Here is a 24443-nt window from a genome sequence, read left to right on the forward strand (position 1 = left end):
AGAAACGATATCCTCCTGTTACGTTGTGGAATGGATATGGGATTTGGAAAGTCACAGCCTAATGTCTATTGTAAAATAGTTTATAAAATAGGAACTGCCAGGCCAGTTCACTGCTGCAATTTAACTTTGCTATAGTGCAAAAGGCCAGTAGATGAGAAAATAAATACTACATTCCTCTGTAACACACCTTTTCAGGGTCATTTCAAGAACAAAAATAAGTACTGTCCATCTTAGAAAATGAAGCAATGGCTAGGTTAGGAATATTTTTGTGCCCAGTGGAATAAAGAACCATGCTTCCTCTTCCTCACTGTTTTGTCTCCTAGCAGGCAGCTTTCTGCTCTGAACATAAAAGGTCCTCAATAGAGATGGCCATGTAATTTGCTACTCCTTAAAAGGTCAGTCTGGGGTAGACTGTAGCCCTCTTTTTCAGTTGTCATGACATCTGTCCACCTCAACAACTTCTTCTGTGCATCCAACGTCAAAAGCCTCTACTTAAAAACAATTATTGTTAATTTAAGTTCAATTCCATACAAAACCAATTTAAAAAAAGATGAAAACAAAAAAGATTAGTCAAGAAAAATTCTTTCAAATCTATCTCCAAATCTTTATTTGGAGATATATCACGTAATATACTGGTTTCATAATAATGGCTTCATTGTTATTGGAGAAGGCTAAATAAATATTTCAGATAAAAGCGTTACTGAAACAAAGAGTGCTTGTTTAGATGAACTTTGTAAAATAAAGCTACTGGGTGGGGGGAACCTGACAAAATACTAAAGAAAGCAGTGACAGAACGTAAGACGACTGAACAAATCACTTGAAGCTCAAAAGCATCAAAGCCTTGGCAGCTAAGTTGTAGATTTCAGGGACTTCACAAACCACACTTCAATATCCACTCTGAGTCTACAGTGGAAGAGTAAATGTCCATATAGAAATTTGCTCATTTACTAGCAGTAAGTTAATAATCCCAGCCACACATATGTTACTATTACCACTGCTTCTTTTTTCATTCACCCTAGTAATGCCAGTATTTTGCCTAAAATACTTACATTTTCCAGGTTACACAAGACTCTCACATATTTGCAATAAAGCAGCTGCTCATTAATCAATTATTACAAATCAAATCTCACTTTAGAGAAACTCAAATGAAGGCATCAAGTTAAAAGGACCTTTAAGAAAGGGGAGGGGAAAAAAGGAAAATGGCGCTACAAGGAGGAAGCAGAAAGTGTGCCTCCTATAGTGAAATCTTGGAGAGATGCTGGAGACACACCTTGCAGGCAAAACCACCAGGAAGAGGCAAAACTTTGACCCCTCCACACCTCCAGCCTGCGCAGAGAATCTCCACTTCATGCTAAATGGAGAAACCAGAAGGGCCCCTGGGCCACCAGTCGCCCACACCCAGACGGCTTGGGAAGACGCGGACAGGTGAGCTAAGCGGTACACGGTACTTCCACAGACAGCCCTGGGCAAGAACAGCACAGCCCCTTGGAAAGACCAAGCCCAACCCAGGGAAAAAAGAGAAACTGAGTAATAAGCAATAAGAACAATAAAGACACGTTGCAAAGAGGGTGGGGCACACTGAATGCCGAAGAGCAGGGAAGGGGAATCCTTCCCGGAACTGTAAATAAACAAGCCAGGCCTAACTGGAGATGCTCCGACAGGAGTGGGGGCGACACCCAGCAACCAGGAGTGGGAAAGCTTGTGAGAGTGGCAGAGGGAGGAAAACTCCACAGGAGAGGGGGGAAGACCCACTTCCCACGTGAGCTGTAAACAAACACGCAGGCCTGAGAAAGCGGGTGCAGTGTCACCTCCCCCAGTGTGCTTGGAAAGGGGAAAGCTTGTAGCAGAGGCTCGCACACAGGAGAACTCTGAGTAAACAAAACCTGCAGGACCAGGTGAGTGCTAAGCTCACCCCAGAGATCTGCATAAATAAAACCTCCAGCAACAGCAGGCTGACAGCAGCGGGCAGGCAAGCCACAGATGCAGATAGCCATTCACAGACCTGTCTCCAGACTCTTTATTTTTGCTCTCTCCCTACCTTTGATGAGAAAAGAACTGAACTACACCGCATGCTGAAAAACTTACTGAAACTGTATTGCATTTGAACTTGGGACACTTGGTGGGGTTTTTTTTTTGTGTGTGTGCAGTTTTGTTCTACTTTATGCATCCCCTTTGATGAGACAACTATAGAACAAATTGAGGCACCATCTTCAGGATTGGAGGCTGAGATGGACACCAAAATTATTAAGACTGAAACTTCATTGCATTTGAACTTGGAGGTTTTTTTTTTATTTTCTATTTTTCATTTAATTTAATTTAATTTATATATATATATTTTTTCTTTCATTTACTTATTTTTAATTTTTATTCTCATCTTTATTCTTTTTATTTTTTATTTCAATCCCCTCTCTGTCTCTCTAATGCCTTTTCAGCTTACGGTTGATTAGTACAGTAGTCTCTCCCTGTTTATACCTTTGAAACTTTTTTTGATAGTTTCATTGTAACTTCTTTGCTTTCCATCACCTCTCACCCTTCCATTCTAAATATCACTAGTGCTATTATAAAAGACAGAAAATACCTAATTGCACACAGTACAGGACAATAACAAAACCAAGGGCAATGATGGGAAGAAAGAAAAAACAGGGAAACCAGTTTGCCCAAGCAAAAAATGAGTACAGGAACCGGAGGGAAATGAAGAAAACAGATACTCAGATCCAGACTCCAACAAAATGAAGATAAACTATGCCAAAGAACCCAACGAAGCCCACAAGAATAATATAGAAGAAGACATACTACAGGTACTCAATGAGAATTTTATAGAAATGATACTGGATAGGGTCAACCAAAATGTACAGGAGACACTCAAGAAATTCCAAGACAACAAAAATAGAGAATTTGAAAAAGCAAAAGAAGAAATAAAGGAAACCATAGAAGCACTGTATAAACACCAAAGTGAAACAGAGAACACAATTAATAAAGAGATAAATGAACTCAGGACAAGAATAGACAACATTAAAAGGAAACAACCCAGGATATGGAAAAACTCAGAAAAAAGAATGAAACACAATTGCAAAAGAAAACGAAGGCCAATCCAGCAGAATAGAACAAACAGAAGACAGAATCTCAGAACTCGAAGATGAAATGGTAGTTGAAGGAAAAACCAAAGAACTATTAATTAAACAACTCAAGATGTGTGAAAAGAAAATGCAAGAACTCACCGACTCCATCAAAAGACCAAACTTGAGAATCATGGGCATTGAAGAAGGAGAAGAGGTGCAAGCAAAGGGAATGCACAATATATTCAACAAAATAATAACAGAAAATTTCCCAAATCTAGAGAAAGATATTCCCATACAAATGCAAGAGTCCTCCAGGACACCAAACAGACCACATCAAAATAGAACTACCCCACGACATATCATCATTAAAACAAGTAAAAGAAACTAGGGAAAGAATACTAGTAAGAGAGAAAAAACAAACAACATACAAAGGTAAACCCATCAACATCACAGCAGACTTCTCAACAGAAACATTAAAAGCAAGAAGAGTGTGGGGTGAGATCTTCTGGGCACTGAATGAAAATAACTTCAACTCCAGGATACTCTACCCAGCAAAACTATCACTCAAAATGGATGGAGTAATAAAAGTCTTCCATGATAAGCAGAAACTAAAACAATATGTGACCACAAAGCCACCACTACAAAGGATTCTTCAAGGGATTCTGCACACAGAAAGTGAAACCCAACTCAACCATGAAAAGACAGGCAGCACCAAACCATGGGAAAAGAAAAGCAAGAAAGTAGAGAGTACCCTCAACTTAGGTACACACAATTAAACCTTCAAACAACTAAGACAACTAAATGACAGGAATCACCACATACCTGTCAGTACTAACACTTAATGTTAACGGACTTAATTCACCCATCAAAAGGCACCGCTTGATGAAATGGATTAAAAAGGAAGATCCAACAATTTGTTGCTTACAAGAGACCCATCTCACCGACAGAAATAAGCATAGGCTTAGGATGAAAGGCTGGAAGAAGTTTTACCAAGCCAATGGCCCCCGAAAACAGGCAGGAGTAGCAATACTTATCTCTGACAAAGTAGACTTCAAACCTACATTGATCAAACAAGATAAAGAAGGACATTCCATACTAATAAAAGGGGAAATAGACAAAAAGGAAATAATAATCATCTACCTGTATGCACACAATGTCAATGCACCAATTTCATCAAACATACCCTGAAAGACCTAAAAGCATATATTAACTCCAACACAGTGGTTGTGGGAGACTTTAACACCCCATTATCATCAAATAGATAGGTCATCCAAACAAAAAATCAATAAAGAAATCCAAGATCTAAAATATACAATAGATCAAATGGACCTAACTTGATGTCTACAGAACATTTCATCCAACTTCTACACAATATACATTCTTCTCAGCAGCCCATGGAACCTTCTCCAAAATAGATCATATCCTAGGGCACAAAGTAAGCCTCAGCAAATATAAGAAAATAGAAATTATACTGTGCATACCATCTGATCAAAATGCAGTAAAACTAGAACTCAACAACAAAAGTAAAGACAAAAAACACACAAACAGCTGGAAACTAAATAACTTATTACTTAATGAACAATGGATCATTGATGAAATAAAAGAGGAAATTAAAAAGTTCCTGGAAGTCAATGAAAAAGAACACACAACTTACCAGAACCTATGGAACACAGCAAAGGCAGTCCTGAGAGGAAAGTTTATAGCCATGAGTGCATATATTAAAAAGACTGAAAGATCCCAAATCAATGACCTAATGATACATCTCAAACTCCTAGAAAAACAAGACAAGCAAATCCCAAAACAAATAGAAGGAGAGAAATAATAAAAATAAGAGCTGAAATCTACGAAATAGAAACCAAAAAAACCATACAAAGAATTAATGAAAGAAAAAGTTGGTTCTTTGAAAAAATAAACAAGATCGATAGACCTCTGGCAAACCTGACTAAAATGAGGAGAGAAAAAACCCAAATTAGTAGAATCAGGAATGCTAAAGGGGAGATAGCAACAAACACCATGGAAGTCCAGGAAATCATCAGAGATTACTTCAAGAACCTATATTCAAATAAATTTGAAAATCTTAAAGAAATGGACAGATATCTAGGTACATATAATCATCCAAAACTGAGCCAAGAGGAAATTAATCACCTGAATAGATCTATATCACAAAATGAAATTGAAGCAGCAACCAAGACTCTCCCCAAAAAGAAAAGTCCAGGACCTGATGGATTCTCTGCTGAATTCTATCAGACCTTTAAAGAAGAACTGATACCAACCCTCCTTAAACTGTTCCATGAAGTAGAAAGGGAAGGAAAACTGCCAAACACATTTTATGAAGCCAGTATTACACTTATCCCAAAACCAGGCAAAGACACCTCCAAAAAGGAGAACTATAGGCCAATCTCCTTAATGAACATTGATGCAAAAATCCTCAACAAAATAATGGCAAACCGAATTCAACAACACATCAAAAAGATTATTCACCACGACCAAGTAGGCCTCATCCCAGGGATGCAGGGGTGGTTCAACATACAAAAATCAATAAATGTAATAAACCACATTAACAGAAGCAAAGACAAAAACCACTTGATCATCTCAATAGATGCAGAAAAAAGCCTTTGATAAGATCCAACACCATTTCATGATAAAAGCTCTAAGAAAACTAGGAATAGAAGGAAAGTACCTCAACATGATAAAAGCTATATATGACAAACTTACAGCCAGCATTATACTTAATGGAAAAAAACTGAAACCATTCCCCCTAAAAACAGGAATCAGACAAGGATGCCCACTATCTCCACTCCTATTCAACATAGTACTGGAATTCCTAGCCAGAGCAATTAGACAAGAAGAAGGAATACAAATAGGTAAAGAAACTGTCAAAATATCCCTATTTGCAGATGACATGATCCTGTACCTTAAAGACCCAAAAAACTCTACTCAGAAGCTTCTAGACATCATCAATAGCTACAGCAAGGTAGCAGGATATAAAATCAACATAGAAAAACCATTAGCATTTCTATATACTAATAATGAACAAACTGAAAAATAATGTATGAAAACAATTCCATTTACAATAGCCTCAAAAATAATCAAATACCTAGGTGTAAACCTAACAAAAGATGTGAATGACCTCTACAAGGAAAACTATAAACTTCTGAAGAAAGAGACTGAGGAAGACTATACAAAGAGGAGAGATCTCCCATGCTCATGGATTGGTAGAATCAACATAGTAAAAATGTCAATACTCCCAAAAGTAATCTACATGTTTAATGCAATTCCCATCAAAATTCCAATGACATTCATTAAAGAGATTGAAAAATCTACCATTAAATTTATATGGAAACACAAGAGGCCACGAATAGCCAAGGCAATACTCATTCAAAAGAACAATGCTGGAGGTATCACGATACCTGACTTCAAACTATTTTACAAGCAAATAATGTGAGTCAACTCCCTTTATAGCTATCCTTATCTCAACCAGCAAAAACCCTTGTTCCTTCCTATTATGGCTTATACTCTCTCTACAACAAAATTAGAAATAAGGGCAAAATAGTTTCTGCTGGGTATTGAGGGGGTGGGGGGGAGAGGGAGGGGGCGGAGTGGGTGGTAAGGAAGGGGGTGGGGATGGGGGGAGAAATGACCCAAGCCTTGTATGCACATATGAAGAAAAACAAAAAACAAAAAACTATATTACAAAGCAATAACGATAAAAACAGCATGATACTGGCACAAAAACAGACATGAAGACCAGTGGAACAGATAGAGGTCCCAGACATGAAGCCACACAACTATAACCAACTTGTCTTTCACAAAGGTGCTAAAAATATATGATGGAGAAATAGCAGCCTCGTCAACAAAAACTGCTGGGAAAACTGGTTAGCAGTCTGCAAAAAACTGAAACTAGATCCATGTATATCACCCTATACCAATATTAACTCAAAATGGATCAAGGGTCTTAACATCAGACCACAAACTCTAAAGTTGATACAGAAAAGAGTAGGAAATACTCTGGAGTTAGTAGGTGTATGTAAGAACTTTCTCAATGGAACCCCGGCAGCACAGCAACTAAGAGATAGCACAGATAAATGGGACCTCATAAAACTAAAAAGCTTCTGTTCATCAAAAGAAATGGTCTCTAAACTGAAGAGAACACCCACAGAGTGGGAGAAAATATTTGCCAGCTACACATCAGACAAAGGACTGATAAACAGAATATATAGGGAACTTAAAAAACTAAATTCTCCCAAAACTAATGAACCAATAAAGAAATGGGCATGTGAACTAAACAGAACTTTCTCAAAAGAAGAAATTCAAATGGCCAAAAAACACATGAAAAAATGCTCACCGTTTCTAGCAATAAAGGAAATGCAAATTAAAACCACACTAAGATTCCACCTCACCCCTGTTAGAATAGCCATCATTAGTAACACCACCACCAACAGGTGTTGGCGAGGATGCAGGGGAAAAAGGAACCCTCTTACACTGTTGGTGGGAATGTAAACTAGTACAACCACTCTGGAAAAAAATTTGGAGGCTACTTAAAAAGCTAGACATTGACCTACCATTTGATCCAGCAATACCACTCTTGGGGATATACCCAAAAGACTGTGACACAGGTTACTCCAGAGTCACCTGTTTATTGCAGCACTATTCACAGTAGCCAAGTTATGGAAACAGCCAAGATGCTCCACTACTGATGAATGGATCAAGAAAATGTGGTATCTATACACAATGGAATTTTATGCAGCCATGAAGAAGAACGAAATGTTATCATTTGCTGGTAAATGGATGGAATTGGAGAACATCATTCTGAGTGAGGTTAGCCTGGCCCAAAAGACCAAAAATCATATGTTCTCCCTCATATGCGGACATTAGATCAAGGGCAAACACAACAAGGGGACTGGACTTTGAGCACATGATAAAAGCGAGAGCACACAAGGGAGGGGTGAGGATAGGTAAGACACCTAAAAAATTAGCTAGCATTTGTTGCCCTTAACATAGAGAAACTAAAGCAGATACCATAAAAGCAACTGAGGCCAATAGGAAAAGGGGACCAGGAACTAGAGAAAAGGTTAGATCAAAAAGAATTAACCTAGAAGGTAACACACACGCACAGGAAATCAATGTGAGTCAATTCCCTGTATAGCTATCCTTATCTCAACTAGCAAAAACCCTTGTTCCTTCCTATTATTGCTTATACTCTCTCTTCAACAAAATTAGAGATAAGGGCAAAATAGTTTCTGCCAGGTATTGAGAGGGTGGGTGGAAGAGGGAGGGGGTGGAGAGGGTGGTAAGGGAGGGTTTGGGGACATGGGGGGAGAAATGACCCAAGCCTTGTATGCACATATGAATAAAACAATAAAAAAAAAAGGCTAACAGCACAGAGACCCTGAAAAAAAAAAAAAAAAAAAGAATGAACAACCACAGTGCTGGCATAGTGTGAGCTATATGTCAACAAGGTAGAGGGAAGGAAAGGAGCAAGTGACAGTGGTGTGAAAGACGACTGCCCATGCACAGCAACCAGAACTCTCCAGCAGCCACTACTATTCTAAACTCAGTGGGAAAAGGGCTTGTTAGATCACCTGGCTTACTTGTTCATCAGAGAGAGGCAGGCTAGCTTAGGGATAGTCTTGAACTGCTCTCACTCTTGGCTCAAGGGCTCCTCCCTCTAGCCCACAAGGGAGAGGAGCCAGGTGATGAGGTCCAAGTTCAAGGTGGTATAAAAACAACCTACCAAGAGACCCAAGCCCTTCTCCTTCCCTTAGCTCACCTGGCGGGACAGGTGACTCTCCTTCCCTCAATAAAGCTGTTCTACCTCACCCCCACCCCCCCCAAAAAAAAAAAGAAAGGAGAGTTTTAGAATACTCAACTCAAGGGCTGGGGGCATGGCTCATGTGGTAGAGTACCTGCAAAATGCTCAACTCAAAAGAACTTCCTCATATTTACAGTATTAAAAAGATTATTAGGGGAATAAAGGGAAATGAGAGTTTGGTTTATCATGTGGAATGAAAAGAATGCACCATAGCTGAAGAGATTCTGAGGCTTAAGTGGAAAGCAAACTCAAACTGTAAACAGATGGGTTCATTATATACTACTAATTGGATCCACTTAGAAAGATTACTAAAAATTTCCAGGATAATAAGAATTGATCCCAAATCCATATTTTTTTCTTAAGCAGAAGCATCTGTTTTTAAAGCTAATCCTTACATATAAAGGACTGTAAGATTTTTTTGGCTTAATGCTAATAGAAAGGCTATAATCTCTAATATATAGGCATTTAGAACATTAACAAGGGAAATCTGATGCTTGTTTTTAAAAGGAGGGAAATCAGTGTAGTTTTCCTGTGTTTTTACACCAGGGCTCTTCTAAAAGCAGCACATACTCTACTATTTCCGAATTCATTTACCTTTAGAGAGGAGGCACAGATTATAAGGGTTGGTTAGATAAGGACTCAAAAGAAAAAACGTACCAACTTCACACAAAGTATTACCATCTAAAAGGGTAGAGTGTATTCTATCTACTTAAATATGTAATATGTAATTTAAATTTTAATCATAAAAGTAAGCTATCTTTGAAGAGTTTAAGTCATTTTAAAGATAACATCTTATGCTTATTTAACTTACAGTGAAATGAAAAAGAATTACTAGTTATTTGGCAACCTTTTAGTCTTCAGTCACTAGAAATGAACAAAAGGTTTATGAATTGTACAAATGAACAAACACATGTGCAAGTTAAATTTCTTGATTTGTTTCACAAATAAGTACAATGTATGGTACAGAATATTTTTAAAATTTAAAAGTATTTAAACCTACCTGAATTACTTTGTCTACCTTCAAATCTTCAAGAGATGGGTAGAGAGACATTTTGTAGGAATTTTCTAAAGAAAAAATTATAATTATTCCAAGGTCTTAGAAATTTACACAGTATGCAGGAGCCAGCAATATACATATGAACATGTATAGTTATTTAACACAATCTGAAGCATTTTAATTGAAAAACACATGATAAAATGAAACTATGCATCCCACACCACAAACAGGTAACTGAGAATTAAGGGTTATAAAACAAATTACCTCTCACTCCCCATCTACTTCCCAACTATATCCATCCCAGATTTTTTTAAACTTCTCTTCAAGTCCATTCATTTCATTTAGAAAAATCAAAGAGAACAGTTACATAACTGAGTCCTAATTTCCTAAGTGCTTAGCAACTGAACCAAGATTAAGAGAAAATCTTTAGAACAATCTCTTGGCACTGCACAGACACATTTCCTTCTTGCAGCAAAGACTAAAAGCAGATCATATGCCAAGAGGTTTTATATATAAAACCTCTATCACTAGGAAAAATATATACAAATGTATATGGAAAAATATATGCCGTATATTTTTAGTAACAGTTTTATTTTCAGGAGATTCATGATAAGGAAATAAGAGGGAAAGTTTTCCCTTTCATTTTTAACACTTTTATACTATTCAATGGTTTTTAGTTATCATAAATTGCTTTTTGCAACAATTTAAAACAAAATTCTCTGAAAGTATTGTATGGGTACATACTTAAAATTTTGTTTAGATGAATTGTGAGATGAATACCTGATACTTTTACTTAACCCAACAAAGCAGAATGTATTATAAACTCTCATCTCCAAATGCATTATTTATTGCTTATTCTCCAAAAAACTGAGACGAGCCTTTTAAATATTGCTCTTTTGCTAGTGGCATGATGTTAGAAAGCATTGTCAGTAGAGGCACACTGAAGAAGATAGATTTTTTTTTTTTTTGTCGTTCCTGGATCCAGTGCATTACTCCAGCCAGACTCCTACATACTTGTTTCTCCAATATTCTGCAACTGCAGGGAGATTTTCAAGCACTCAACAGCTCACCCCAGCACTCTGTTGAACAGCAGTGGTACCTCCCTATCACCAGCTTTCCCAATCAACCTTTCTTATGTCTTTGCAGTGAACTCCAAAGTGCAGCATATGCCAGAGACTTTAAGCTTCCAGTAAGTTCTCTAGTGAGCAACATCTGACCCCTCTCCCACAAGGCTTGGACCAAAAACCTCAACAAGCAGCTTCTTCCTGTGACACTGTTTCAGCCTCAGTGGTAGTGGTTACTTACTAAATTTACTCTTTCTATGTTCTTTAAAGGTCTCTTTACTTCTTACTACCTGTTTCTTCCATCATGTTATAGTTACTAATTCTGTATATTAAACTTTTTTCTGTATATTAAACTACTAATTCTGTATATTAAGATCACTATGGTTTCTGTCTTCATGGACAGTAAATAATAGTTCTTTTTTTAAAAAATCATTCACACACAGTAAAATTCAGCCTTTTAAAGTATACAACTCAATGGTTTTTATGTATTATATAGTTGTGTAATCATTCCCACCATCCAATACTGGAATATTTCCATCCTCTTTAAGAAAACCTCATGCCTCCCCATTTCACCCTCCCTCTAATTTCAGGTAACCACACATACTCTTCCTGCCTCTGGATTTACTATTCTGGGCATTTTATCTAGGATCAATAAATAGTTGGTCTTATGTGTTTGGCTTCTTTCACGTAGTATAAAATTTTCAAGGTTCATCCATGTTGTGGCATGTATCAGTATATCAATCCTTTATAAGTGGAAAATGTTAAATTCTGTCCACACCACACTATGGTTATACATTAATCAGTTGAAGAAATCTGAGTTATTTGCAATTTGTGGCAATTATAAATAATGCTCTTGAGAATGCTAATAAAATTTGCATTATTGGTAAATAACATAAGCTTTAAAAAGTTTTTGGATAGAGGTATGCCTTCAATAATTCTTCTGGTATACAACCAAGATGTAACTGTTAGGTCAATATTCTATACACTGAACTTTTCAATGAACTGTCAAACTTGTTCATAAAAGGACTGCACTATTTCATATCAAACATAGGAGGGTTCAATTTCTTCATCGCCTCGCCAACACTGTCAATGTCTGTGGTTTTGATTACAGCTATGCTAGTAAGTATGAAGTAGCTTCTCACTATAGTTTGATTTGCATTGCATTAATAATTAACAATGAGCATCTTTCATGTACTTGACCATTTACATATCTTATTATGTCTGCATCTTCTATCTATAGAGAAATGTCTATTCTAATCATTGCTTGTTTTTCAATTGCTTGCTTTTTAAACTGGATTTTTTTGAGTGACAACAGTCTGCCTGTATTCTGGATACTAGACTCAATCCACTCAGGTTATAAAAACAAATCACTGGTTGGCTTATAAACACAAATTTCTCACCATTCTTCCATTTTCAGCCTATCTATGTCTTTATTGTGAGTCTCCTGTATAATGTATGTAGTTGGACTTTAAAAAAAAACAATCCATACAGTCATTCTGTCTTTTGGTTCAGTGGTTTGGTTATGCTTAAAATTATTAATCTGGAAGGAGTAACTGACATTTAGCTAACTTTTTTCTATCTTGTAGGTTTTTCTTCTTTCCTTTCCTCTCTTGCCATCACCCTTTTGTTACATCTGTTTTTTTGTAATGACATGCTTTGATTTTGTTCTCATTTTGTCCATGTGTGTGTTTTCTCTAGGCCTTTTCTTTAAGGTTTTCCTGAGGCTTAAAACATCTTATAATGACCTATTTTAACCTATTAACTTCTACTACATATAGAAAATCCACTTTTTCTTCTTACCTATTCTTAAACTTTGTTACTGACACTACAAAATATATCTTTTCTATCATGTATCTGTTAATGTATTTTATACAGGTATCAGTACTTCTTATTCATTTGTCTTTGATTTACAAGACCAGAAATAAAAGTTATTTATGCACCATCATTACCGCATTACACTATTTTCTATATATTTACACCTTGATCTGTGAGCTTTATGCTAAACATCCTTTAGTTTCACTTCACAAACTACCTTTAGCACTTACTGAAAGGCAGAACTGGTGATAGTGAAGTCTCCCAATTCTTGTTTTTCTGGAAAAGTACCGCAATTTCATTTATGAATAGGTTTTGCTAGATATAATACTTTGTGGGCAGTATTTTTTTCTTTCAGCCCTCTAAATATATAACCTTTTCTTCTTGGTCTCCAAGATTTTGCTTGGAAATTTGCTCAGAATCCTAGTGTAGATCCCTTGTATATGATGAACTGCTCTTTCCTTGCAGCTCTCAAAATTCCTTATCTTCGACTTTTACTAATTTTATTACAATGCGTTTCAGTGTAGACATTTGTGGCTTGCTCCTATTTGGTGTCTACTGGGCTTCTTGAATCTGGATGTCCATGTCTTCCCCAAAATTCAGGGAATTTGGGCCATATTTCTACCCCTCCTCTTTCTTTCCTCCTTCTGCAACTTCCATATTATACATACTGGCCTATAAACTAAGGGATCCTATAATCCCTGCTCAAGTCCAATAATTTGATAAAAACTACTCACAGAATTCAGCAAAAACACTTTACTTACACTTACCAGTTTATTAGAATGGATAGCACACAGGAACAGCCAAATGGGGATGGAGTGGGTAGGTAATCCTGATAAATAACTGATTAAAGAAATGCCCAATCCCTTGTGTTTGCCTACTTCAGCTTACTGCAAAGAAATACCTTCCCATTATGACTTAGATGGTGCTTCCTTTCTCACCTGTAACAAAACCTTTCACTGACTGCAAACTCTAATTTTTTGTCTCATAAACAGATGAATAGTTTTCTCTTCAGAAATATTTAACAAAGTATTTAACAAAATACTTGCTAATTTTTGCTTAGATTTCTCTTTTCCTTCCAGGCCCCATAATTTTGACCTAGCCTCAGCCTAAGCCAACACACTGTCCCCCTTTACAACCCCTTCAAAGAACATATTGAATTCAGGGTTAAACATTCTCCAATCTGGGATCTGACTTTGCTACTCTCTGTCCTGCTGTCCCTCAACGTGCCTTCTTTCTAATCTTGTTTGCTCCTCTTGTAAAAGCCAGACCTTTTCTGCCTAAACTTCATGATGCTTACACTTGTTATACTTGCTATTTTCTCCCTATTGCAATAATCCTTTAGAATAGTCACTTGTCTAAATCTAGACTTGAGTCTAGAAACAGCACAAGATAGTAATAATTACAGCTCCAGAAAAGGCATATCTTCTCCATCCATCCCAATTCCAACTGTATCTACCTGTACATCCCAGATTTCCAGTACTCTCTAACTTTTCTCAGTGCAGAAACTCCTTCCATGACTAGTGACAGCAGGCTTGGACACCTGCAGGGTAGGTTCCCAGGAAGAAATAACTGGGCTTGCAAAGTAGGTCACTGAAAGTGGCCTTAGGTTGCAATCACTGGGATCAGTCCCTATGTTTCCCAAAGTCTTATGTTTATAGGAAGGAAAGAAACTGTAAGGCATTTATCTTTCATACCTCAACTGGAAAAGCAAAAGTACCTCTTTCAAACAAGAAAATATCATTTAATTACTATTTCCATAATAATCATGTGTATCACATCTTGTTCCATGGGAATTAGGATTAAACTTCAAAATTCAGATAACAGGATTCAGAAGAGTTACAGGCTGTCACAAACCATTTCCCAGCTTTCTACAGATTTACCAAGTACCTGCAGGTCACAGAGGCTACAGCATGATTTGTATATTTAAATCTCTGATCTGATACTTAGTGTCAGAAATAATTAGTCCCTTTTGAAAAACCACAGAACTATCCTTGGGAAACTCCTCTAATTTTGACTGGAATTTCACAGTGACCAATGAGAATTAAGAAGATTCTGATAGCAACCATTACATCAGTGAAGATGTCTCATTTTGCCTTACTCACAATTTCTATCAAGTACTAAGACAGAATTTTGTTTCAAGGACTTCCTTTCAGCTGAGTAATCAACAAGACACAGTTTTCAAGATTCCTGAAATCAGCAGGCAAAAATCTCTTGCCATCTACCAGAGTTTTATCAAGAACTTCCTGACCATAACAGCTGTTTTTCACTTGCTTAATTCCCTAGAAAGAATTAGTGCTCTCAACCTACCCTTGGCTCACTCTACGCTTTTTTTTCTCTCATATTGTTGTTGTACTGAGGGTACAGTGTGACATATACAAAAGTGCTTAGTTAAATTCAACCCCTCTATCATTCACTTTTATCCCCCACCCCATCCCCCCTCCTCATTCTTGGAATAGTTTTAACAGGTCTCACTTTTCCATTTTCATACATGAGTACATAATATTGCCACTATATTCACCCTCACACACCCTTTCCTTACATTCTAACCCCTCCCAGTAGTACCCTACTCCCAACAGGACCTGATTTACATCTGCCCACTGTTTTTGAGGAAAATAAGACAATTTTAAGATATCTATATAGTTTCCTTATGACATTTCCATGTATATATGTATTGTATCCCAAATTGGTTCATCCTCTCCATTTTTCTATCTTAGTCCTCTTCTTATATTGAGGTCAAAAGGTTTAAAAATTCTATATTCATTCTTGTATAGAAAGTACATCATTCATATTCACCTTCCTCACTTCCTTCTTTTACCATTCCCCTCCCATGAGTGCCCTCCTCTGAGTGTGACAGGTTTTTCATTCTTGTCATCATTTAAGTGTTGTTTGTTGTCAGTGAGATTTTTGCTGTACATGCATTGTGCTTAAGTCAATGTAACCCCTTCTCTACCACACTTCCTCACCCTTCTCCCCCATCCTGTGTTTTCAGCATGTTTCCTTGTGTCTTGTTCCTACACAGATGTGATGTAGTTCACTTTTCTTCCTCCCTTGGCCTCCTCTACATGCTCTGTATATATTTCTATATATATAATACTGCTTGTATTATGTGGGGTTTATATTCCACATATGAGAGAAAATATGTGGCCTTTGGCTTTCTGAAACTGGCCAACTTCACTTAAGATGATGTTCTCCAAGTCCATCCACTTACCTGTGAATGACAGAATTTTATCCTTCTTTGTGGCTGAGTAAAATTTCATTGTGTATAAATACATTTTCTTAATTCATTTATCAGTTGTGGGACATCTTGGCGGTTTCCACAGCGTGGCTATTGTGAATAATGCCGCAATAAACATGGGAGTGCAGAAATCTTTACTGTAACCTGACTTACATTCCTTTGAGTATATCCCTAGGAGTGGTATTGCTGGATCATATGGCAGTTCTATTTTTAGTTTTTTGAGATTCCACACTGTTTTCCATAGTGGTTGTACTATTTACATTCCCACCAACAGTGTGTGAGGGTTCCTTTTTCCCCACGTCCTCACCAGCATTTGTTGTTGTTTGTGTTCTTGATGATAGCCATTCTAACAGTAGTAAAGTGGAATCTGAGTGTGGTTTTGATTTGCATTTCTTTTATAGCCAGGGATGTTGAGCATTTATTTCTTCATGTGCTTTTTGGCCATTTGGACTTCTTTCCTGGAAAAGGCTCTGTTCATTTGCCCACTTCTTCATTGGGTTATTGATTTTTGGAGAAGTTTAGATTTTTTTTAAGTTCCCTGTATATTCTGATTATTAATCCCTTATCAGATGTATAGCTGACAAAGATTTTTTCCCATTCTGTGGCTGCCTCTTCAATGTGATGACCATGTCTTTTGTTGTGCAGAAACTTTTCAGTTTCATATAGTGCCATTTGTCAATCCTTTTTTAGTTGCTGAGCCAGTGAAGTTCTACTTAGGAAGTTACTGCCTATGCCTGTAAGTTCCAGTGTATTCCCTACTCTTTCCTGCACTAGCTTCAATGTTTCAGGTCTTATATTAAGGTCTTTAATCCACTTTGAGTTGGTATTTGTACAGCTTCAGTGACATGGATCTAGTTTCAGATGCCTACATGCAGATATCTAATTTTTCCAGCAACATTTGCTGAAGAGGCTGTCTTTTCTCCATCCTGTTTTTCGTGACTTTGTGAAAAATCAGGTGGGTGTAACTGTGTGGATTCATATTTGGGCCTTCTATTCTGTTTCATTCCACCTCACACTTGTTGAAACCTCCTTGACACTCTTCATGCCTTATCAAAAGCCCCTGAACTCAGTGTGGCCCCTTGGGCCTTAGAAAATAGCCCCCAACTTACTTTCTATTAAGAGATCTGTCAGTGACTGGGGTAGTATCAGGGTTAGTTCAAAACTTCAAAGACAAAAAACAAAATTAAAAAAAAAAAACAAAACCTGTATTATTGACCATACCTTCTCAAACCAACTCATTCCAACTAGAGTCTCTTAAATATTATGTAACTAAGTTAAAATGGTATTTGTTTAGTTGTTTGTTTAAGCTATTTAAAAGCATCCTCAGATGATGAAAACTCAGGACACTAGAATCACTTAAAAAAACAAACACAACAAACATCAACAACAACAAAAAAAAACAGTGGCAAAGCTAAAAACACCTGAGCCATCAACTTAGGCTGATTTCCAGGTTAATGTGTAATATAACCAACAACAATAAAAAATTTTTTTCTATGAGGCAAAAAAGTCAGGGACATACTGCTTAATTATGGACTACTTACTATACACTATATTCCTTACTTCACCAATAAAAGGTTTGAACACTCTAGGCTCCTAAATCGTTTCCATATGAATGCAGGGCATTCATTATATCCTTATTTAAACAAAGTAATTAACTTTAATTATTGTAAAAATTTAAACAGTACAAAAGCTTTTATATTGGCACAGGAAAAAAAATGGTATGTACAGAGCAATATCTTAAAGTACGATCATATAGTATCATAGTAAAAACAAATTTAAGATCCCAAAACAGTGGTTCTTCAACTTTAATCTGGAACGTTATTAATAATTAATTCCTGAGTTTCTAGCATTAGAAACTAGAACCAAACTAGGAAAACAGCAGCCTGGGCTGGGGTCCAGGAATTTGTCCTTTAATTCTATGTATAATATCAGAATTCAATTTAATTTTTGAGTTTATTTTTTGTAAGCTGTTCTGTTTTTATTTTTTCTTAGAGGTACTTTAAAGAAAAAATAGGGAATTTTTTACTAGTCAAATCTAGCTTACAAATATCAGTTTTGCTAGAACCTTTTATAAATCTAAGACAAACTACAGGGTCTTAGTAAACTTATTTTTCCCTACATCTTAAAACATTTTTGCTATTCTATCAAACTAGAACATTTTCATCATTGTTCAACAGTTACTTTCAACTATAGTTAAAAAAAAAGATAGAATAGAATTACTTGGAATAATGATGTAACAGTGAAATAAATCATCATATAATACATCATTCAGTTTTTATTGCCCAAAATAAGCTTCCTTCACAAAGGGCATAAAGTCTGGATTCCTTTTTTTTTTTTAAGCCATCACTGAGCATTCTAGAAAATTTAAATTTTTTCCTTTTTCAACTGCAGTGTCAGAGAAAAGAAAATCAAAGTAATAAGATGTTTACTGGACAAATCGAAAATGAGACAAGAAGACAAGTCACTGCACTCTAGACTTACAATGAAGAAATTATCAGATAACCAAAATCTCAGACTATCAGTCTTTCCATAATGATAGCCTGCTAATTTAAATTTCTCAAACTTTAGATTCATTGAGTAAGCAGTATTAATTCTAATATTAATTTCTAATTACCAAAAAAGTGAGTTTTTTTCATTCAACAGGAAAGACTATCAAGGCAGTATTTTGAGAAAAGACCCCAAACCACCCTGTTTTACTAAAAGGATATTACAATTTTCTTTCATCTTTTATATTTGTATGCCAAAATTTACTTGGTATGGTTTGTAGAGGCCAAATAAAGACAGGAATACAAAGGAAGGATTTGAAAGAAATAGTAGATTATTTTAAATTAATGACACATTATTTTAGTTGATTTTTAGAAACATAAATGAAAATTCTTTAAAGGAACAAAAATAGTCATTCTTTCTACAAAACTATAAGCCATTAATATTTATAAAAGCACTGCAGTTGTCCATGCACATGTAAAAATTAACATATAGTATATTTGAATATGGAATTAATATTATGTTTTGACACCATAAATGCAAAAACCAAAAGCAAGCATATGCTACAACATATCAGAGATGTATTTGAAATCTGGAACGATCTTTATAAGACAGGGCCATGCATTATTATTGATGAACAATTAACTGAATTCAAAGATACTGCCTATTTTACCTACATATACCTTCACTATCAGGAAAACTTGGAATAGTAAGGGTTTCTTGTGTAGAAATTATTCTTAAATTTTCTAATAAAGTTGTTTTTCACCATCTCTTCATTCTCACTTCTACAAATTATTCACAGAATGATCTAAAAATGTAAACAATAAAAATTGTTCATTGGACCTGTATGGTAAAATAGTGACAACCTTGCTTTAGTACGTTAAGGGTTAATAAGCATTCCAGGTGGTGATATGTGGTGTTAAGAAAGATACTTCAATAAAGTCCTTAACAGTCTGTCAGAGCAGTTTCTCAAACTTAGCCAATCATCAGATCAGAATTACTTGGGGCACTAGATAAAAATAGCTCCCAAGGCTGACACAAATTTCATGGAAGGACTTAGGAACTGCTCTTTTAATTACAATACCCAAGAAGATTATAAAGATAAACCACTGAGAAATAGGACCAAATGAAGTCTACTCCAGGCAGAATTACTTCTTACCCACAGGATCTCATTTTGAACCTATTGGACTAGAAAAATTAAAATTTGACAACAGTCTCCAACAGCAAGGCTTTAAGAAACATACATTACTAGTGGGAGTGTTAACTAGCACAATTTATGTGGAGAGTTTGCAGCATCTGCCAAAATTATAAATTCAGACACTCCCAGCAATATAACTTTGGGTCTTTAGTCTACAAATGTACTTTCACAGAAGAAGCAACATACATGAAAACTTACTCACTGTAACACTGACTGTAATAGCAAAAAACTTAAAACAAAGGAAAATGTTAAAACATCGTCACTAAATGGAAAAATAAAAGCTTGCTGTAGAGCAGTATGCTCCACAGCATAGCTAACATTTGCGTTGAAAGGAGGGAAATATTTTTTCACATCTGCCTTTACAGATGTAAAATATCTATCCCTGAGTGCGTACCTAAGAAACTTAAAATAGCCCGGCGGCCTCCCCAAGGGAATATGATAGGCTGGAGGTCACAATGTAAGACTTTACTGTATGTAGCAGATGGAAGGTTTAATACTGTATGTCTGCTTTACTGCTTACATTTTGAGCCACGTGGCTGCTTATCGCCTCAAAAACTAAATAAATTGCCAAAAATGTGGCAGCACTTGGAAAGAAATTAATAAATGCCAATGTAGTTATTACTAGATGTAGGAAGCAAAGTTGTTTGGAGGAGCCTCTTTTAACAATCTCTCATTTACTTCCTAAAAAACAGTACCTCAAATCTGACAAAAACAGGAAAAAATAATGGTTGAGTCATGCTCATTTCAAGCAACTGTTTAAAACGTGCATTTAACTGTTAATCATTAACAAATACTTCACCCTTTGTTGGTGGTGTTTACATCATTTCTTACGGCGCCAAATCCTAACTTAAAAATTAATGTTTCCAAAGTTAAATTTGGATTATAATGGAGTGACTATTTAGACCTTTTAGTCATCCCACTTCCTTATTTTTATTCTGTAGCACAAATCACTTGATCTGTAATATTTATGTACCATTTAAGTCACAAAAGTTTCCAGAACTAAGTTGGTTACAGGATGGAAAAACACATTTTTACTGTTTGCTCTCGACAAACTTAGTTTTAACTGATCATATTTATATTTTAAGATCAAAATAATTTAAAGGGCAGTCATTATTTTTCAGTGTCACTTTCCTTTGAAATCAATTGTTCTCTCTGAAACAAATGGATGTTAAGAATTTGGCAAACCCAATGTCCTTCCGAAGTGCTGCACTTCACGGAACAAAAAGCAGTACTTTGAGTATGCGATTCAAACTAGATAATCCCACAAACTCCCTTTGAAAAACTGGCACATTCGCAAGCCTAAAATTCCTTAATTCCTCTCGGGTGAATCGAACCATTTCCACATCCATCTCCCCACTCCTCCCCACACCCCCCACCCTTTCCCGTTATTAGAAAGAAATCCTGAAATGAAAGCCATGAGTCACCAGATCTCAAGGGATACATACTTCCTTCTGCACACACCCTACTGGAAACATTCGTCCTCTGGCTGCGAGTTCTCCACAAACACGCGCCCCTCCCCAACCCCAGAAGTCCAGGCTTCGCCCTCTGATCAAACACCGCCTTCCTCCTCCGGGTCCCGGACCTTCCCCGGAGCCACCGAGGGAGATTAAGGACGGCCAAGGAGCGCGGGGCTCTTTCTCAGGCCGTTCCGGGAGACCTCGTCCAGGAGGAACAAGGAAGAGGCGGGTCCGGGTGTCCAAGCCTAGCGGAGCCAACCGCGTCGCCCCGGGCCTGGCCTCGGGGCTCTGCCCACCCCCCCACCCAGTCCGAGGGGGACCCCCAAACCCGCAGAGTCCCGGGCAGGCAGAGCGCACCGCTCGGGAGAACTTTCCCGTCGCCCGGCTGAACGCACGGAGGGGCGTGGAGCCCTGTGAGAAGGGGGGGGCGTCGCTGCCACCCGAAAACCGTTGTGACCCTGGCGCTCTCCGTTAAGTAGCTCGGAGCCCCAGGTCCCGCGTTTCCGCGCCTCGTTCTCAAGTCCCGCACGTAGAACGGTTGCCCCTCGTTCTTCTCAGAGAAGCTCACCTCAGCCCAAGGATCCGCTCGTCGCTGCCGGTACAGATCACTAACACCGACTTCCTAGACCCAAGGGTAGAAGAGCGGCGCGCTCCCGAGGACTGCCCGCGAGGCGCGTCACGGCGCCGTCCCCGTCTTCCGCCCGCGCAGGCGCGCGCCCAGTCAGCTGATCCCGTCCCCATGGTAACGTGGGGCAAGGATGGGGCGGGGCGTGGGGTCGTCCTACTGCTCAGAGCCTGAGCCGAGCAGTCTTCTAAGCTGGCTGTCCCCACGCAGTGCTGCGTGGCAGTTCTGCGCGCCACCTTACCCAAGACCGCCGTGTCACTGAGTCACTGATGTGTGTATTTCCGCCTGTGGTCACTTGGTTCCTGTAACCTTCAGCGCAAAGAAGTCTCAAGAACCCAAGCTTTCCTCTGGCGATTTCCTCTCCCAGAGTTTGCCTTCCACCCCCGCCATACTACTGTCACTGTCTTCTTGCTTTACCTCTTCACCAGAAGCTCAGAATATTCATCGTGCTACCCCTTCTCAGCTCCTGCCCTGATTTTTCTCTTATAATTTTTTCCTTTGGCTTTTATTACTCTTTGTTCACCTGGTTCATTGACCGTTGAGGTTTATATATGGCATTATACAAAAAGAATAGTTGTATCCTAATATTAAAATATAGACTAGAATTTCTTGAGGGTTAATTATGTGTCAGGCACCGTTACAAGAACTGAATGAATACACTCTTATTTGATCTTTACATCCATCTGTTAGATACAATATCCCATTACAAAGAAAATTGAATATTACCTGAGAGAATTCCTAGCGGTCCTGGAATACTATAGCGCCCTTGCCAAAAATAGCATTAACATACATATTTATAGCTAAATTTCTTAGTGACACAATAACATAATTTGTGATAAAATCAGTAAAAATGTGAGCATAAAAAACATGACAGAGGATGGAAACTTTGTCCTCAAGGAGTTTATGACTTAGCTGATGAAATAGACATTTAAAAATAATCACATGACCGAAAAGAAAGAAATAAAACTTTCTATTCTCAGATGACATGGTTTTCTATGTTAAAAAAAAAATCCTCGAGTTGATAAATAAACAAAATAAGCAATTATAGCAAGGTTGCAAGATACAAGGTTAATACACAAGTCAATTATTTTCCTATACACCAGAAGCAAACAATTGGAATTTGAAATTAAAGACACAATACCACTTACATTAGCTCCAAAATAAAATGAAATACTAAGCTATATCTCTAATAGATTGTGTGTAATATATATGTGGGGAAATCCACAAAATTCTGAAAAATAAAACCAATGATCTAAGTAAGTTGAAAGATATCCATGTTCATATATACGAAGACTCAACATTTTGGGTTTTTTTTTTTTTTTTGGCAGTGTATTGAGGTTTAAACTCAGGGCTTCACCCTTGCTAGGCAGGTGCTTTACCATCTGAACCTGGCCCCTGCCTTTCAATATTACTAAAATGTCAGTTATTCCCAACTTAATCTATAGATTTGATGCAACCTCAATCAAAATCCTACAAAGTCATTTTGTGGATATCAACAAACTGATTCTAAACTTTACATGGAAAAACAAAAGATCTAAAGAAGAGAAGCAAAATATGAGGCCTGACAGAAACTGTTTAGTTTGGCTGTTAGATCAAATTACCAAGGGTCAGTTGGTTTAAACAACAGAAATTTAGCTCTCACTTCTGGAAGTTGAGACCAAGGTGCCTGAAGATCTGGGGTCTAGTGATGACCCACTTCCTAATTTGCAGGTGAACATCTTCCTATTGCATCCTCACATGGTTGAGAAGAGAAAACGTAGGGAGAAGGAAAGAAAGTATGTTCTCTTCTGTCAGTTCTTATAAGGGCACTAATCCCAGAATGAGGCTCCACCCTCATTACAGAATTATGTCCCAAAGGCCCCATCTCCAAATACCATCACACTGTGGAATGGGCTTCAACTTATGAATTATGGGAGAAGGACACAAATATTCTGTCCATCTCAAAACTTACTATAAAGCTATAATAATTGAGAGGTGGTTTTGGGAAAAGAATAGACATATACATCAGTGGAATACAATACAAAGCCAAGAAATAGACCCAACAAATACATTCAACGCATTTTTGACAAAGGAACAAGGGCATACTACACCCCATCCCTTAAGCGCATTTCTAAGGAGAGAAGTCAGTCTCGTCTCCTTTCCATATGTTAAAGCAAAATTATAGAGATGACAAAAAGATCAGGAGTTGGGGAAGATGGATAGGGATAAGCAGGTAAAGCATCAGATTGTTAGCCATTTTGTATGATACTGTAATGGTGGGTGCCTGATATTATGCATTTGTCAAAAACCATAGGATAGAATGTTGTATAAGAAATAGTTTTTCATACACACACACACGTAAGTTGTTCCCAGATCCTATCTAGGGTAGAACTTCAAAAATCTTGTAGTTCTTGAGTGATAACATCTTTGCCATGTGATGAGACTGTTAATTGCAGGGAAGTGAGATACACAGGGCTGGAGAAAACTTCAAGATGGAGGCTAGTCACCAGAAACACCAAGCATGTGATTAGGACTGGAACTTTCAGCCCTAATTGCTATCTCCAAAGAGGGACCACTGAAGTTTGGGTTTATATACTTGGCCAATGATTTAATCAACTGTGTTTGTATAATGAAACCCCATATTAAAAAAAACAAAACACCTCTAGACACCAGAGCCCAAGGGACTTCCTGATTGATGGATGCATCTGTGTACCAGAG

The 24443-nt window shown here is 37.4% G+C and overlaps 1 protein-coding gene across 3 annotated transcripts in view; it reads right to left on the reverse strand.

Annotated features, from left to right (window-relative positions):
- The window catches only part of Sdcbp (syndecan binding protein), a 43292-nt gene extending 21453 nt beyond the window's left edge, over nucleotides 1-21839 (reverse strand). For 2 of the 3 annotated variants that reach the window (XM_020179807.2, XM_020179805.2), the window contains exons 1-2: nucleotides 21690-21839; nucleotides 9872-9936 (exon numbers count right to left, since the gene is read on the reverse strand). In XM_020179807.2, the coding sequence (XP_020035396.1) occupies nucleotides 9872-9922 (51 nt within the window). In that variant the 5' untranslated portion in view covers nucleotides 9923-9936; nucleotides 21690-21839. Of the gene's footprint in view, nucleotides 1-9871; nucleotides 9937-21109; nucleotides 21323-21689 lie in introns of those variants that run through there. The other variant, XM_074068640.1, reaches the window with a different exon arrangement.
- Nucleotides 21840-24443: the final 2604 nt, after the last annotated feature.

Source organism: Castor canadensis, chromosome 3 (assembly GCF_047511655.1).
Source record: "Castor canadensis chromosome 3, mCasCan1.hap1v2, whole genome shotgun sequence".
Classification (NCBI taxonomy): Eukaryota; Metazoa; Chordata; class Mammalia; order Rodentia; family Castoridae; genus Castor; species Castor canadensis.